The sequence below is a fragment of the Lynx rufus genome, unplaced genomic scaffold, assembly GCF_022079265.1.
Source record: "Lynx rufus isolate CCGP_SWC_20201006 ecotype Redwood Valley unplaced genomic scaffold, mLynRuf1.p SCAF_11, whole genome shotgun sequence".
Lineage (NCBI taxonomy): Eukaryota > Metazoa > Chordata > Mammalia > Carnivora > Felidae > Lynx > Lynx rufus.
This window is the reverse complement of record NW_025814825.1, coordinates 16,033,124-16,052,500: the sequence shown is the minus strand read 5'-3', so window position 1 is coordinate 16,052,500 and position 19,377 is coordinate 16,033,124. Positions and strand designations below refer to the sequence as shown.

The 19,377-nt window shown below is 36.6% G+C and overlaps 2 protein-coding genes across 3 annotated transcripts in view; both read right to left on the bottom strand.

The window, feature by feature from the left end:
* ADK (adenosine kinase) overlaps positions 1 to 19,377 on the bottom strand; it is a 531,760-nt gene that overhangs the window by 420,295 nt on the left and 92,088 nt on the right. The window lies entirely within an intron of this gene.
* On the bottom strand, positions 3,338 to 4,099 carry LOC124506923 (pterin-4-alpha-carbinolamine dehydratase-like). Its single transcript, XM_047073001.1, has one exon. It carries the CDS (start codon positions 4,097 to 4,099, stop codon positions 3,785 to 3,787), a length of 315 nt encoding a protein of 104 aa, XP_046928957.1. The 3' UTR covers positions 3,338 to 3,784.

Here is a 19,377-nt window from a genome sequence, read left to right as displayed (position 1 = left end):
TTAATAATAAAAGAACTAATAAATTAAAAGCTGTATCTTTTGGTGATATACTATTACATAAAATCTGTACTGCAGAAATAACAAGAAAATATTTATTTCTCATTGTAGCCTGGTATAAATTTCATAACCTAACTTGATAGGAACTTTACAATTTATGTCAGATACATGTGGGAAGACCATTTAATATAAGATTTTCTGATTGTAGAAATTTTAACCTCTCATATAACTGGCTTACATTTATTTATAGAATTATGAAGTACACTGCTGATCAATATAAATTCAACTAAAAATTTACAAGAATTATAAGTTACAGAGCAGCAAATATGATTGGGAAAGAGCAGAATCATTCTTAAAAATTAGGAGATTACTAAAGTTGGTTAGAATCATTGTTTTATATAATAAAGCTTTAGCATAGAAATTCTACCAGATCTCATGGGTAAAATGTAATAAAAACTGTTAATGTAATGAAAGGAAGCTCACTGAATAGCTGACTTTCTAAAGTATTTTGTTCAGAGACTGGAACTAACCATACTCATTTATAATACAATATTGAAGTACATTTATTGGTTGTTGAGAAAAAAGAATGCTAAGCAGAGATGGTATGAAATGCAGGAATAGGATACTTTTGTATTCAAGTGAATAAAAATCTCAACTGGCAAATATTGAAAAATTGGGGGATAAAATAGGCATATTTAATTGATTATTTTAAACACTCTAAAAGAAATAAATGTGAAACTACAGGCAATAATGATTTATTTTAATACATCAGAGATACCCAAGGATACCAAAAAACATCATTATAGTCAGTAAGACTTAAAATTAAAAACTCTAGTTACTCTATGTTCCCAAGCTTAATGAAGAGAACATTATTAATAAATATAGTTTTGAACTAAATGATAAATACAATATGTAACTTCTAACTTCCCTTTGCAAAACATTTCACGATTAATTTCCGAAAGAGAAATGTGAAACATTAAAGAAAAATATTTGGATAAAAGATCCAGTTTTTAGACCATGAATTAATAATAATATTAAATTTGGTGCCCAAACATAATGAATTACTTAAGGTTTAAAACTTTCTATTGCTAAATAGAAAGAGTATATTACTATAGGCAACAACCTACTAGTATAAACTGGATTTTAACTGTGATTAATGAAAAACATAGAAAAGCAACAGGCTCAACAGTGTACCAAATAAACATACGGCATTATTCTTGTATGCTGTGAACTAAAATGAATTTATGAGTAGACAAGAATACACTTCATAAAAATTTCCAAAACTGTATAAATATTTCCAAAACATTTCTAAATATTCATGTCTGTATTGCTCATTTTAGAGATTGTTGAACTGTATTTGTTATTAACTTTCTTACATTTATATAATGTTTAGTAAAAGGACTATTTCCTGAAATGTTTCAATCAGAGGAGCATGTGTATGTATATGTGTGTGTGTCTATATGCCCACTTCAATGTAAATGAAGTCTTGCTGTTAGTTTCAGTTGACAGTATTTTGATAACTACTACCTTAAATAAATTCTTGCGTATGTACAAGAGGCAAATATAAGAATGTTCATAGTCACAAAACAACTGGAAATGACATAAATGTCCATCAACAGGTGAATGGAAAAATAAAATGAGGGGGGCTGGGTGGCTCAGTCGGTTAAGCATCCAACTCTTGATTTCAGCTCAGGTCATGATCTCTCAGTTCAATGAGAATGAGCTGCACATCGGGCTCTGCGCTGACAGTGTGGGACCTGCTTGGAGTTCTCTTTCTCCCTCTCTGTCTGCCTTTCTCTCTCTCTCTCTCAAAATAAATAAATTATAAACAAACAAACAAATAGGGGCGCTTAGGTGGCTCAGTTGGTTAAGCGTCCAACTTTGGCTCAGGTCATGATCTCGCGGTCTGTGAGTTCGAGCCCTGTGTCGGGCTCTGCTGACAGCTCAGAGCCTGGAGCCTGCTTCAGATTCTGTGTCCCCCCTCTGTTCCTGCCCCTCCCCCACTCATGCTCTATCTCTCAAAAATAAATGTTAAAAAAATAAATGAATAAAATAAACAAATAAAATGATACATATTCATGCAGTGGAATACTAGTTATTGAATAATGAAAATCAATGAACTATAGCTATATGTATCAATGAGGATAAATCACAGATATATACAAAAATGTATTAATTTTATACAGTTTAAAAACAAAACTAAAAAACATACTGTTCAGGAATACATAATCACAATTAAATTATAAAGAAAATGAATTATGTTAAAAAAAAATACCAAACCTATATTCAAGAGTATGGTTACTTCTGTGGAGGATTTGGGAGAATAACTCTAGGCAGAGTATGAAAGGAGTCTCGAAGCTATTAATAATATCATATTTCTTCAATTGGGTGATAGGTTCACGAGGTTTAGTTTCATTGGTATGCTTCAAAACATGATACATACTCTTTTGTCTATATCAAATACTCTTTAAGGAAAATGTTGGAAAACATATGTGGGGAACTTTTGCTTTCTATATATTTATAAATCACTTTGATCTTTCATAAGGACCATGAACCAAAAAGGAACATGGAACCAAAAAAGGGTGAATTTTATAATTTTGAAATCATAATTTATAGTAACTAAAAAATAGGAAATAGACAAAGAGTTTACTGAAGTTACAGCCTCCAGGAAAAAAAGCTGTTAAGAGTTTATATCAGTTATTTTATTATTTATTCATTCATTCATTCATTCACTTATTCATTCATTCACTCATTCATTTTCTAAGTAGGCTTCATGTCCAGGGTGGAGCCCAATGTGGAGCTTGAATTCACAACCCTGAGATCAAGGTCTGAGCTGAGATCAAGAGTCGTTTGCTTAACCAACTGAGCCACCCAGACACCCCTGTATTAGTAACTTTATTAGTTGTATTAGTATTTTTCAAAGATATAACAAAACTTTCACGTACATGTTCAGTACAAATGCACTTAAAATAAATTTTAGAGAAAAAAAGGCGTGTGGGGGTGCTGTGCCAGGCTGGCTCAGTCAGTAGAGCATGCAATTCTGAATCTTGGGGTTGTGAGTTCAAGCCCCATGTTGGGTATAGAAATTACTTAAAAATAAGATCCTTAAAAAATAAAATAAAATAAAATTTATAAAATTATATAACAGAGTTAAGTGGAACAAATGACCCAAACCCCAGATTTTTAAAGGAAAATAATGCTTCCAAATATTTAAAAATTACAGTTTTTTATATATTTAGGCCCAAAGAGTGATAGTGATAGAAACAGAAAAACATTCACTTTTAACCCAGAAGGCCTGCATGGTTTAGATAAGGATCAAGTAAGCACTGGTGGCTACATTCTTTTTTTTTTTCCCCCAATTGAAACAATAGTTTTATTTGAGACATAAAAGCTCACGTGTTTCTGTCACATACCAGGGGGTTGACTTTAGGGTCCTGGCTTCTGAGTTAAGACTGTGCATCTTAGACACAGCTTCTTGGGAAATGAATTAGAAAAGGAGCAAGACACAGCCTGGCAAGAAGACCATTACTGTTGTTGGGAAGTCCTACAGAAGGGGAAGATCGTACTCGATTAGCACACGTGTGCCAGAGCGCTGGGGACAAAGAGTGGTCAGCAGTGAGGCTGGCACCTCCTTTTACCACAGCAAGGACTCTCCCCTAAACGGAGGCAGCGGAGTCCACTTGGCAATTCTGGCTGTAGAACATCTCAGGGCTCCCCAGCTCCCTCCCTGGATTCCCAAATCAGTCCCTCCACTTCCCCCAAAGACTTCCACGAGGAAGGGCAGGGCCTATGTCATGGACACTGCTACTTGTTCAATGAAGCTGGCCAGGTTTATGTCCTGTTCTAAAAGGCCTGCACATTCACGGGTGCTCAGGGTGATGTGGGCCTTACTGTACATGTTAAACCATTCGGGATGGTGGTCTAGTTTCTGAGCCTGCAGGGCCACCCTCATCATGAAGCCAAAGGCCCAAATGAAGTCTTTGAAATGGAACTGCTTGAAGATAGCATCTCTGCCTTCCAGCTCGTTCCACCCTAGAGCTCTCAGGTTTGGCAGCAGCTGGTTCCTCTCCTCATCACTTAGCCTCTGTGTTTTGCCAGCCATCCTGAGCACTGCGCAGGTGCGGATGTGGCCAAGCAGCAGGTGGCTGTGGGGCAGGAGGGCGGCACCACCCACTCGTTGCTACATTCTGAAAAGGGTCTCATGACTGCCTGTATATCTCACCAATAGTTAATATCAAACTGAATAATAAACACCAGAAAAATCTTGTGAAAGTAGTTTTACAAGTAGAAACTCAAAGAAAACATTTATGATCTAATACTCCTTGCATGTCCCCAACCCCCCTGAGCACTAAGCATATAACACCAGCTTCATACAGCAAGTGCAGCCCTTTCTGCCCACAGGTCCTGACCCCATGCTACTTAAATAAACTTACTAAGTTGCACCATAAAATGTCTCAAGAATTCTTTCTTGACCATTACACTCAACAATCCCACAACACATATGCGGTTAAGCACACTACACTAAAAAAGTTTTCATGTAAATATTTTATTTTCAGTAGCGCTGAAAGAATTAAAACACAGTCTCTATCTTCAAATAATATACAATTTAAAGGAAATGGCAAACCAAAAATAATTTCAGTAAAGCGCAAAAAGTACTAATGTGAGCAATGGAAAAATTAGCATGATGGAGATCAAGAAGGCTCTCAGATAACCTTTTAAGGAATCTTGAATTTTCAAAGCAAACCAAAGTTAGCTTCTTGTGGAGAGCAAAAACTTCCAGAGAGAAAATTATGTAAGCACTGAAGGCAGAACACAACCAAGAAATTCTGGGGCTAACCAGAAAACTAAAGTGTGAATAAAAAAGGCTCAGAGGGAAACCAGATAGGGGTTTTCAACTCATTTGAAAGACTATCCTGTTGATTTTCAATACTGATACTACTGGAAGTTAATCATTACCTCTAGCTCTGTATCTTTTTTTTATTAAGGTTTTTAAAAAGTTTATTTTATTATCTATTTTGAGAGAGGGAGAGAGTGCAATCAGGGAAGGGGCAGAGAGAGAGGGAGAGAAAATCCCAAGCAGGCTCTGAGCTGTTGTGGAGCAGGGGTGGTGCGGTTGGGTGGTTGGGGGGCGTGGTTTGTGGGAACCCAATGCAGGGCTCAAACCCACAAACCGTGTGAGATCATAACCTGAGCCAAAATCAAGAGCCAGACACTTAACCAACTAAGCCACCCAGGCGCACCTACCTCTGTATCTTATACAGATTCTTTTATTATTTCCTTTAGCATACTATATGATTATCTTACCACTTATTTTGTAAAAATTCACAAAGAGAAACCTCATTAAAATGGAGCCAGGAGTACAGATGGGGAGCACCCTACCACTGGTGGTCAAATGCAGACCCAACAGAAGAGATGAATCTTGCAAATCCATACTATTTTAGCTACTGCTTTACTAACTCAGCAGGAGGAAGAAAGGTTCTCCTCATCCCCAGGCAACAGCCTAGCCAATGAGAGACTGTCACAACTCACCCAATGAAAGTCACTGTACTCGAACTCCCAGTTTACTCCAATGGATTTTTTGTTTATAAAAGTTCCTAATCTCCACTTTCCCCTATAGAAGAGCATAACTTTCTTTATTTGCTGGACTTGTCTATGGTTTTGCCACAGCTTGCTTGTCCCTAATTGCAATTCTCTACTATTCCCAAACAAACCCACTTTTGCTGATAAAATAACTGGCAGTTTTATTTTTAAGGTTAACAGATTCACTCACAGTTTTCTGATTATATCATCATAATTATTATTTTTGCTACTAATCTATCCTATTCAGAAATCACCTCTATCCTTCCCAAGGAGAAGCCACTATTTGAAGCCTACTACACATTGTTTCACAGGATGCTTCTTCACACATTAAAAACTCCATGAGGTTGGGGACTGGGTCTGTTTTATAGACTAAGGACAAGATCTAGTATAAGACCTAACATGTCTTAAAGTAATAGTCACTATAAGAGGACCCTAAAAATGGAAGCCAGCATAGTAAAGATAGGGCTTCAGTTCCTGTTGACTGTAAAGCTGTCAAGCCAACCTGGGCTACCAACTTATAGACTTCTATTACATGAAAGAAAAATTAAATTCTATCTTGCTTCTGTTGCTGTAATTTTGGACTTTCTCATATGCAAATTCAATCCTAATTGATACAACATGTGAATTAGTGATTAACATCTCATGACAATGAAACACTGGAACACAGTAGAGGCCAAAAATTAAAATGTTCTACCTTCTATGAATGAAGTTGAACATCTTCATATGAAATTTGTTCATGTATTTTGTTTAGTGCTACACACTACCAAGTCCTAAATTGGATTCAATATTTTGGCAATTAATTTTAGAATCTGTCTCTTTCAACCTCAACTAGTGTACTGCAATTCAATTCTGGTACTAATCACCCAGAGTTAGCACAGATCCCACAAGTTAATGGACACAGTTCACAGCATGTTTCCCTCACATCAGACCACCCACACTTCTGACTACATACAAATTTGGAGTTTTCTATTACCCTCCCACAGGTTCAATAATTTACTAGAATGACTCACATAACTGAGGAAAGTGCTATAAAGTTTGACCTTTGAAAACACAGGTTTGAATTGTGCAGGTCCACTTACAAGTAGATTTTTTACAGTACTGTATTTTCTCCTCCATATAGTTTTAACAGCATTTTCTTTTCTCTGGCTTACTTTATTGTAAGAATATAGTATATAATACGTATAGCATACAAAATATGTGTAAATCAACAATAGTTGGCTATTAGTAGTTAGGTTTTGGGGTAATCAAAAGTTACATATGGATTTTAAATTGCATGGGCAATCGGCACCCCAAAATCCTCATATTGTTCACAGGTCAATTGTATTTACAATTACAGTTTTATTGTAAATAATACAACTCAAGAACAACCAAATGAAGAGACAAATAAGGTGAGGTCTAGAAGAGTCCCAAACACAGACCTTCCATGCCCTCCCCTCGTGGAATCAGAGTGCAACACATTTCTGCAAAGTATTTTGTTCATTAAGAAGGAAGTTTCACTGAGCTTCACTGTCCAGAGTTTTTACTGGGATGTCATTACAATGATTGGATCATTGGCCACATGAATGACTTCAATCTCCAAACCCCCTTCCCAGAGGTGGGCTAGCTCTAAGTCCAAACCCTCTAAATAATCACACGATTTGACCTTCCTGGTTGATCAGCCCCCCTTCAGAAGTGAGCTAGGGGCCCACCATGAGTCACTTCATTAGAATAATGACAGTGATAGCACAGCAATCCTAGTAGCTCATAAATAACAAAGACACTCTGTCACTTGGGATATTCCATGGGTTTTAGTTGCTCTGTACCAGGAACCCAGGGTAAAAACCAAATTCTTTATTATACAACAGGGAGTGATTCTGTTTTCATTAGCTGGCACACAGTAAAGGCCTTCTTTCCCCTCATCAGATCTCCCCCATTCTAATTTCTGAAAAACATTAATGAAGAAAATATCATCAAAGCTGCCATAGCCAGGTACTAGAAAAATCTGACAAAATTTAAGGGAAGATTATTATCACTCTAACCCACTGTAGATGTTTAAACAGCTACATTCCATTCTACCCCAAATCTTTCAAAATTTTTACCTTTATCATCTATCATAATACTAAAACATGGGACTCCCTTAACTGTCACTTGGAAGTACCTATTTCAACACTTACCCAAAACAAATCTTATTTTGAGACATAGAGAGAGACAGACAGAGAGAGAGGTTGCATGAACACGGGAGGGGCAGAGAAAGAGAGGGGAGAGAGAATCCCAAGCAGGCTCTGCGCTACCAGTGCAAAACTCTATGCAGTGCTCAATCTCACAAACTGTGAGATCATGACCTGAGCCAATATCAAGAGTAAGATACTCTTTGAGCCACCAAGGTGCCCCCACAAAATAAATCTTAGCTTGTGTTTCCTTTGAGGAGTGGATCCAGGTTTTATGGACCAGTAACTTCTACAACTTGGGGAACTCTTTTTAAGGAAAAGGACACAAATTAGATGTGAAATATGTATTTAAAATATGAAAATAAGCCTCGTTAAATTACAAATTTCTATTTAAATTTTTTTTATTCTATTTAGATCCAAGTTAGTTAACATATAGTGTAATAAAGGTTTCAGGAGTAGAATTTAGTGATTCACTACTTACATATAACGTTCAGTGCTCATCCCAGCAAGTGCCCTCTTTAATGCCCATCACCCATTCAGCCCATCCTCTCACCCAACAACCCACCAGCAACCCTCGATTTGTTCTCTGTATTTAAAAGTCTCCTATGGTTTGCCTCTCTGTTTTTATTTTATTTTTCCTTCCCTTCCCCTAGGTTCATCTGTTTTGTTTCTTAAATTCCACATGAGTAAATCATACAATATTTAACTTTTGTGGATTTATTTCTCTTAGCATAATACACTCTAGTTCCATCCATTTTGTTGCAAACAGTAGGATTTAAGTCATTTTGATCATCAGGAAATATTCCATTGTATATATATACCACATCTTCTTTATCCATTCATCAATTGATGGACATTTGGGCTGTTCCCATATTTTGGCTATTGCTGATAGCACTGCTATAAACACTGGGGTACATGTGCCTCTCTGAATCAGCATTTTTGTATTCTTTGGATAAATACCTAGTAGGGCAATTGCTGGGTCACAGGATAGTTCTATTTTTAATTTCTCGAGGAACCTCCATACTGTTTTCCAGAGTGGCTGCACCAGTTTGCATTCCCAACAACAGTGCAAAAGGGTTCCCCTTTCTCTGCATCCTCGCCAACATCTATTGTTGCCTGAGTTGTTAATTTTAGCTATTCTGATGGGTGTGAGGTGGTATCTCATTGTGGTTTTGATTTGTATTTCCCAGATGATGAATGATGTTGAGCATCTTTCCTTGTGTCTGTTAGCCACCTGGGTGTCTTCTTTGGAAAAATGTCTGTTCATGTCTTCTACCATCTCTTTGCTGGATTATTTGTTTTAGGGTGCTGAGTTTGATAAGTTTATAGATTTTGGATACTAATCCTTTATCTGATACGTCATTTGCAAACATCTTCTCCCATTCCGTTGGTTGTCTTTTAGTTTTGTTGACTGTTTCCTTTGCTGTGCAGTAACTTTTTATATTGATGAGGTCCTAATAGTTCATTCTTGCTTTTGTTTCCTCTGCCTCTGTAGACATGTCAAGAAGTTGCTGCAGCCGAGGTCAAAGAGGTTATTGCCTGTTTTTTCCTCCAGGATTTGATGGTTTCCTGTCTTACATTTAGGCCTCTCATCCATTTTGAGTTTATTTTTGTGTATGGTGTAATAAAGTGGTCCAGGTTCATTCTTCTGCATGTTGCTGTCCAGTTTTCCCAACACCACGTGCTGAAGAGACTGTCTTTTTTCCATTGGATATTCTTTCCTGCTTTGTTGAAGATTAGTTGGCCATATATTTGTGGGTCCATTTCTGGGTTCTCTAATCTGTTCTATTGATCTATGTACCTGTTTTTCTGCCAGTACCATACTGTCTTGATCATTACAGCTTTGTAATACAGCCTGAAGTCCCGAATTGTGATGCCTCCAGTTTTGGTTTTCTTTTTCAACATTACTTGGCTACTCAGGGTTTTTTTCTGGTTCCATACAAATTTTAGAAATGTTTGTTCTAGTTCTGTGAGGAATGCTGGTGTTATTTTGATAGGGATTGCATTGAATGTGTAGATTGCTTTGGGTAGTATTGACATTTTAACAATATTTGTTCTTCCAATCCATGAGTACGGAATGTTTTTCCATTTCTTTGTGTCTTCTTCCATTTCTTTCATAAGCTTTCTATAGTTTTCAGCATACAGATCTTTTACCTCTTTGGTTAGGTTTATTCCTGGGTATCTTATGCTTTTCATTATGATTGTAAGTGGGATCAATTCCTTGATTTCTCTGCTGCTTCATTATTGGTGTATAGAAATGCAACTGATTTCTGTATGTTGATTATATATGTTGTGACTTTGCTGAATTCATGTATCAGTTTTAGTAGTTTTTTGTTGGAGTCTTTTGCGTTTTCCACATAGAGTATCATGTTGCCTGCAAAGAGTGAAAGTTTGACTTCTTCCTTGATCATTCAGATGCCTTCTATTCCTTTCTGTTGTCTGACTGCTGAGGCTAGGACTTCCAATACTACGTTGAGCAACAGTAGTGAGAGTGGACATCCTTGCCATGTTCCTGATCTTAGGGGGAAAGGTCTCAGTTTTTCCCCATTGAGGATATTAGCTCTGGGTCTTTCATATATGGCCTCTATGATCTTGAGGTATGTTCCTTCTATCTCTACTTTCTCAAGAATTTTTATCAAGAAAACATGCTGTATTTTGTCAAATGCTTTTTCCACATCTAATTGAGAGGATCATGTGGCTCTTAATCTTTCTTTTATTAATGCGATAAGTCACATTGATTTTTGGATATTGAACCACCCCTGCGGCCCAGGAATAAATCCCACTTGATTGTGGCGATAATTCTTTCAATGTATTGTTAGATTCAGTTTGCAAATATAAATTACAAATTTTTAAAAGGTAACAAAATACCACAAACATCATAAATTCAAGAAAGACTGGCATTTTTTAATGTTTATTTGATTTATTTTGAGAGAGAGAGAGAGAGAGAGAGAGGCAAAGAGAGGGAGAGAGAAAATCCCAAGCAGACTCTGCACTGTCAGCGCAGAGTCTGATGCAAGGCTCTATCTCATGAACTGTGACATCACAACCTGAGCCAAAATCAAGAGTCAGATGCTTAACTGACTGAGCCAACCAGGCATCCCAAGATTGGCATATTTTTATCAATTATTTAACCAACCTCTATATGCTCTTATTTTCATACATTTCTGACTGCACACTTTTGATTTCCTTTTCATATAAAAGTTTTATAATATTAAGAAAACAAAAAGGTAACTCAGTCTTTCTGCTAGTGTGTTTGATTCAGGTTTTATTCTTGATAGTTTAGAAAAGTTTTTATCAGTTTCACAAGTTATTACTGATAAAGTCATAAACACTGTTAAGATTGTTGTCAGATTCAGGAAAACTCCTAATAAGTTTCTTTCATATATGAATTCTAAGATTTAGAAAAAATTTCCAGACTAGCTTCTGAGTCCATATATTAAAACGATATTTCCCTTCCTCTTTCTCCTACCAGACTCAAGGAACATGTTTAGATTGCTTTAAGACCTCTGCCCTTGCATCTATATATCACAAAGCCATCAGCACAGTAGTCAGTAAGAATATTACTGGGAGTCATACCTATGCCAGAACAGCTAGTAAGAACTTAACAATATGCAGAAATAACTGCAGAACATGTACTCCATCTAAACATATCCCATACTATACTTCCCCATAACCAGATCCCAGAAATGCCTCTGACCACTCTAATGCCACCCAGTAAGTCAAAGTGAAAATAAATAGCAATTTAACTGGTTAAAATATCTAACTTTTGACAATTTTATCCCCCCAAAATATAGCTATGTAAACACATTGCTTGGGATCCTCTCAGGGCCTTGGAAGGGTCTATGAGAGAAACCCTGAAACTTGTTAACTGACTACAAATTAAACCCATATCGATTTCCTACCCTAACTTGAAGAGCAGTTTCCTATTCCTTTTATCTATTATCAAAATAATCAATCTTATTTCCTCAATGACATTTTGCTACTTTAACATATAACATCTAATTTCTAGAACACGAGCATTTCTAGCTTCTACCCCAATAAAATTAGGTGTAGACACTAAAACCGAACATTGACACAAAAACTGTTCCAGTTTCAAGCTTACCTTAATAGTAATGCAAGCCTTACAATGGCTTTTTTTTTTTTATCTTTATTTATTTTTGAGAGAGAGCGCACGCACATGAGCAAGGGAGGGGCAGAGAGAGAATGGCAGACACAGAATCCAAAGCAGGCTCCAGGCTCTGAGCTGTCAGCACAGAGCCCAACGCAGGGCTCAAGCACACAAAATGCGAGATCATGACCTGAGCCACAACTGAATGCTTAACCAGCTGAGCCACCCAGACGCCCCCACCATGGCTTTTTTGTACTTCAGGTGAAGGGTAGATACTTTAGACCATAGTTCAGTTCCTTTCATTGGTAAATATGAAAAAAAAAAAAAAATCCAATTTAAAGTGGCCTAATAAACTTCCTCCAATTTCACATAAGACTTAGGGTGGCTTTAGAATTGGGTAATTTAACAGCTCAAAAATATCACTAAGGATCCAGGTTCTCTCCATCTTTTCACTCTGCTATGTAGTGTTTTGATTTTACACTCAACTAGCCCTCATATGGTTACAAAGTAGCTCTCAGAATTCTAAGCACCCACTTATATGGATAACATCCAGATATGCAAGGCTAAGGACCTTTCCCAGAAGCTCCTCATCAAGCCTCCCCTCATGTTTCACTGGCCAGACAGAAGTCACATGCTCATCTCTTAACTAACTAGCACAAAAAATGGGACAAACAAGATTGACCCAGACTGATAAGGCAACTCACATGGCAGAGGGGTCAGCCTACCCACACCACACACACACACACACACACACACACACACACACACACACACACAGAAGGATCTGCCACAAGGACAACAGGAGTAATGAATGGTTGGTGGGTAAGCTTTTTATTAAGTAAACTGAATAGCTAATCTTAACCAAAATTACAGATTTCAGCTATGACATATATTTAATTATAGGGTAGGGCTAGATGTCTTTAGATCCATTTCAGCTCTCATGTTCTACAAGACATACAAATAGCATAGTGGTTAAGAGCCTGGGTTGTAAAGTCACACTGACATTTGTTTGAAAACCCATTCAGCCACTTATAAAATCTTGGTCAAGATACCCTTCTGAAAATCCAGATAATAGTAATATTTAAGTCACACTGCTATGAGATTAAAGGATGATGAATGTAAAATGCTTAGCATTTTAGCTAAGCTTCATAGCAAGTACTCAATAAATTTTAATTAATATTATTGGCCTATAATATACATAATTGTTGTGATTTTTGCACTACGAAATTAGAATTTAAGATAACTAAAACATTGCTCATTTCCAAATCAGAAAATAATTCTATGTCTCATATTCTAAAAATAACAGGCTGAGATATACCTAACAATTACTACCTCTCTCCTAATTCTTCTCTTCTCTTGGAGAGGCATTTCCTCCACCTGCAACTTAAGCACCTCCAACATTCCTTTAGATTTATTCCTCCAAACTCAATGTTACAAAACCAAATTCATAACTTCTTCCAAGTCATATTGCTTTTACTTTCAAAGATAATAGCATCACTATTTATCTATGCAGATGCCAAAGACAAAATTTTTAAATCTTCCTGGATGCCCTCTCTCTTCATTGATCAGTCACTAAATCCCATCAACTCAAACCTCTGAACTGTATTTTGAATCCATCCCCTGTGTTGTTCTAAAGTCACTACTACCTCCCTATAACAGATCCTCATTATCTTACTCATTTCTATTACGAACAGTTTTCAAATTAGTATACGCACCTCCAGCCTCAATTTCTACCTCATCTTATTTTCTATCAACTGTCTTTGTAAAATGCAAACTAAGCATGTTTGCTTGCTTAAAAACCTTCCACAGGTCCCAAATACCTCTCATATATAAACCTAAAACCTTTGCCCAGTATATAAGACCTCTCACAATCTGCCCCAACCTACATGTGTAGCTTTTTCTCTTTCCACTCTTTCCACAACATACCTAGTGTTTTAACCAAACTAAACAATACTTCATCATTCTCCAAATACACTACTCACTCATGTTTCTGTGTGTTCATGCAGATCACTCTATACTGTGGGCTCATGCAGAACCTATTAACATAGATTAACTAATCCTCTGTTCATGTTGATTCCTCTGTTCTCAACTAATTTCTACTCATTCTTCAAGTCCCAGCTCAAATATCAGCTCTTTGAGATAGCTTCTTGCATCCTGCACAGCTAGAGGAATCTACTTCTTATAGGATTTGACACATAATTTAATCATAGCAGTTATCTATCACACTGTATGATAGCTAGTTATTGCCTGTTTAATACTCCTGAAGAGAATGAATTTTTTTAATGTTTATTATTTTGAAAGAGAGAGAGAGAGAGAGAGAGAGAGAGAGAGAACAAGCGAGGGAGGGGCAGACAGAGAGGGAGACACTGAAGCAGGCTCCAGGCTCTGAGTTCTCCAGCACAGAGCCTGACATGGGGCTCAAACCCACGAACTGCGAGATCATGACCTAAGCCGAAGTCGGACACTCAACCAACTGAGCTTCTCAGGCACCCCTGAAGAGAATTAATTTTTCAGGCAAGGTTATATCTTACTAATATCTACATTTCTGGGATATATAATAAGCATTTATAACTAGTGTTAACTGAATGAATAAATAAAAAGTAGCAGAATAAGAACTTAAGTCATTAGACTCCATATTATAAGCTTTTTACTAGAAATACTTACTGAATAAAAAATTTAATATTCAAATCTGTCTTAGACTGTGAACTCTGTAAGTGAAGGAAAACTGTCTGATGCTCTGTATCCAATGTCTAAATTCAAGCTTTACACATAGTTAAGATGAATAAATATTAAATAAATAAATTAATTAATTAATAAAACACAACCTTACCATACCTGCAGAATGGAACAATCACTTAATTTGTCTAATGACAGCAGATTATACAGGAAACCCTTTCTTTCAGTTCTGGTCTAATTTCTTAACTATTTAAATATCACATCTGTCAATCTTATTTACACTGTATAACTGAAGGCAAGATTCTACAGTGCCATGGATCTTCCTTTGAAAAGAGGTTATAATGTATCAATCAATCAATATCTATTGCTTCAAACTGGCTCATTTTACTCACTCACTTGATACCTGAACCCTATAGCTAATTTAACTTAAATCCTATGCCAGGCCTTCTCTGATGAACAAATAAAACTCAGTGTGCACATGTGTGTGTGTGTACAAAATAACACATTATAAGACCTCAAATTCTTTTTGGAAGTATTAAAAATATATGCGATATATAAAGATACATGCTTATATACAGAAATACAAATACCTACTCCCAAATGAAAATAAAGCCAAATATTTTGTGATTATCCATTTATTTCTAGTAATAGTAAGAGTATGTATTTCTCTCTAGCACCCCAAGAAAAAAAAGAGTTAGAAACATTAGGGTAGACCCATTCTCCTCTTCTCCCAAAATACTCTGCTAAATTAGGAAGTTATACAACATGTTTTAATGCAGTCAACATTTTAGTGATTATATTACAACGGACTCTACTACTTATAAAACCACCTACAATTAAGGACAATTTCACACAAATATTGGTTATGGATAGTTTGGAATATATGGAAAAGAAACAGAAAAGAGTGGTAATAAGAGGCAGAAAATATTTATGATCATAAGCAAATTAGAAAATAAACCCCAAAATATCAAATCAATGTACATCTTCAAAATGGCTTTTATTTTCCTTTCTAATGCTTATCATCCTTTCCTCTTCCAAATTTTTGCTACCAATCAATCATCTCTTCAAATGGCTTGCAATGAAAGGAATAAATAAAACACACACTCAAGAAAATCAATTTTAATGCTCATGGCAAGACCACAGATCCATAAAGTCTTCAGGTCTATTGACTAGTTGATATAAGGGTGGAATATATCTACTAAACCAATTGTCCTTTTGAAATTAACTCTTATTTAAAAAGTAAATAAAATTCTTATAATTAAAAGTTATTTTCAACAAATATACCAAGCATATAAAAATAGAAAGAATCTTAAAAGGTCATTTAATCCAATTAACTATACCTTCTTGATTCGTGTGCCAACCAAGTAATTCCTACCAAGTAATCTAGTCTATAACACCTCCTGAGAAAGGGAATTCATTACCTCCAAAACAAGTTTATTCAATTTTTGCATTTCTTTACTACTAGAAAGTTTTCCTTTATTGAGCTAAAATGATTCAGTCTATACCATCCACTCATTAGTTGTTCTATCCTTGAGGTTTCACAAATAAATCAATAGAGCTAATCTCATTTGCACATAAAGAAGGTGCTTCAAATGAAGAAGAAGGCTTATCATATATATCCTGGTTTTCTTTCTTCTAAGTTAAAACTACCCAGGTTTTCAATCCATTTTCATGACATGATTTTAAATTCCTTCAACAATTAAAAAAAGGGGGGAGGGAGGATGGTTTTAGAATCTATCCTCTCAATCATGAGTTTCAACATGGGAAATAATACACGGCTAACAAAAGAGCAATATAGAATTATTATCCTCTTACTGTTTGAAACCTAAGGATAGAATACTTTGTTCTTCTATGAGTGGACTGCCATAAATGTCCAGGGAAGCTTGTATCCAATGTTTTATTGTTGATGGGGGGCCAGGGTAGGAGGGAAGTAAAGAAGATAATAAAAGAGTCTCTAAAATATGAGAGGCTACCTCTTTGCCCTCAACTTTTTTTTTTTTTGATACTAAGGCTACACTATTTCATGTATCAATTCCCTTTTCCTGCTAGAAAGTTCACACTTTATAGCAAAGTTATACTAGATATTTTATGCGTTAAAAAAAAAAAGGACACCATTTTATTGTAGCTGACGAATCAGGTGAATGTTCCCAACTTGCTCATGCACTTAATAAAGTTAGTTAAAATACCACACGAAAAAAATAGTTGAAGGAGCTCAGAGTTGGTGCGAGGTTGGAAATATCTAAATCGTGAAACAGTTACATCAAAGGAGTCAGAAGTCAGTGATGGAAGTATCAGCTAAGCCAAAAATGGTTGAATATACATGACTAAACCATTTAACCCCCTCTGAGTCTCAGAGTACCCTCACTGGTAAAATGAAGATAAAGAATTAGGATCAGAAGATCTCATATGCTTTGATCTCAGGACCTCTTTATACTTAAAAAAAGTATTGAGTACTTCAAAGAGCTTTTATATCTATCCCTGGTGACCATATTAAAATTAAAACAAAAATGGGGCGCCTGGGTGGCGCAGTCGGTTAAGCGTCCGACTTCAGCCAGGTCATGATCTCGCGGTCTGTGAGTTCGAGCCCCGCGTCAGGCTCTGGGCTGATGGCTCGGAGCCTGGAGCCTGTTTCCGATTCTGTGTCTCCCTCTCTCCCTGCCCCTCCCCCATTCATGCTCTGTCTCTCTCTGTCCCAAAAATAAATAAACGTTGAAAAAAAAATTAAAAAAAAAATTAAATTAAATTAAAACAAAATTTCTAAATGTTTATTAATTTTTTTAAACAGAACCATTAAATGTTAACATACATAACATGTTATGAAAAATAACTATTTCCAAATTTTAAAAATTGAGTGAGAAGAGTAATATTGTTTTATAATTAATGTCTGGCTTAATAGAAGATAGCTAGATTCTCTTATGCATTTGATCAATATCACATATCATGGAACCTCTGGAAAAATACTTACATTAGTGAGAAAATGAGAATGGAAAGGGCAAACAATGTCTAAGTATCACTTTGAAAACAGTTCTGTCTTCATGGACCCGCTGAAAAGGTCTTAGGAAACCTTCTCCAAGAAGCCCTGTACCACACTAGATCATCTGTAATTCTCTAGATCTACATGAAACCAGAATGATGTCAAGATTTTTAATCTTTTTAATGAAAATACACCTAACTTTACTATGATAGAATGCATCACTATTATGATTCTAAGATATTTCAGTGAGATGATCCTTTTTAAACCAACTATAAAAAGCCATCTCAGGGCATGTTGATGGCTCAGATGGTTAAGCATTCGACTCTTGATTTCTGCTCAGGTTATGATCTTGCGGTTCATGAGATCAAGCCCCAAATCAGGCTCCACACCAACAGTGTGGAGGCTCCACACCAACAGTGTGGAGGCTCCACACCAACAGTGTGGAGGCTCCACACCAACAGTGTGGAGGCTCCACACCAACAGTGTGGAGGCTCCACACCAACAGTGTGGAGGCTCCACACCAACAGTGTGGAGGCTCCACACCAACAGTGTGGAGGCTCCACACCAACAGTGTGGAGGCTCCACACCAACAGTGTGGAGGCTCCACACCAACAGTGTGGAGGCTCCACACCAACAGTGTGGAGGCTCCACACCAACAGTGTGGAGGCTCCACACCAACAGTGTGGAGGCTCCACACCAACAGTGTGGAGGCTCCACACCAACAGTGTGGAGGCTCCACACCAACAGTGTGGAGCCTCCACACCAACAGTGTGGAGCCTCCACACCAACAGTGTGGAGGCTCCACACCAACAGTGTGGAGCCTCCACACCAACAGTGTGGAGGCTCCACACTGTTGGAGCCTGCTGGGGATTCTCTCTCTCCCTTTCTCTCTGCCTCTTCCCTGCTCATACACACGTGCACGATCTCTCTCTCAAAAATAAACATTAAAAAAATGAACAAAATAAAATTATAAAAAAAGCCATCTGAGAAAAAGAGTATAAGGTAAAAACAACAGAATATAGAATATTCTTTGTTACTATGGAAATTCCTACAAGGAAGAAAAGCTATTGAAATAATTTCCTTTGTATTATAATATTCGGCATAACAAAATCACTCAGCTTTAAATTATTTATTTATTTAAGTAATCTCTGTACCAAACATGGGACTTTACACTCATTACCCCAAGAATCACAATCTCTACCAACTGAGCCAGACAGGTGCCCCAAAATTACTCTTTATATAACAAATATATATAGATCATCTACTATATGTAAAGAATTGTCTTAATGGAAGAGGAACTTTATCCTCTTACAGAAGAGATCTGAAGGATTGATTCCAAAGCTATAATACAAAGAAAAACAAACAAACAAATGCTATAGGATAAAGCAATATGGTGGTTCATAATCTTAAGGGTATTATGAAGATGATGTTAATATAGTTATGATTAAACTACTCATGCACAAAGTCTAGGAACATAAGAATATCTATATTTACTAGCCTATGGTGATATGTTTCATTCACTAAATTCAAAGTAACACATGTACCTTTCCAGAGAAAAAAAATCAAATTTAAGAAATAAAAGCAACTTGCAGCACCTGGATGGATCAGTCGGTTGAGCTTCTGACTTCCGACTTCAGCGAAGTCATGATCTGAGTTAGAGTCCAACGTCAGGCTCTGTGCTGACAGCTTGGAGCCTGGAGCCTGCTTTGGATTCTGTGTTTCCCCTTCTCTCTCTCTGAACCTGCCCCACTCATACTCTGTCTCTCTCTCAAAAATAAATACACATGAAAAAAATTAAAAAGAAATAAAAACAACTTCAATCTCTAATTTCACACATTGCAAAAAAGTAATTGTTGGTATAATCAACAATGACTTTGGGAAATAGTTACAATGAC

Coding starts and splice junctions, on each gene's coding strand:
- LOC124506923 (XM_047073001.1), bottom strand. CDS start 4,099: ATGGCTGGCAAAACACAGAGGCTAAGTGATGAGGAGAGGAACCAGCTG.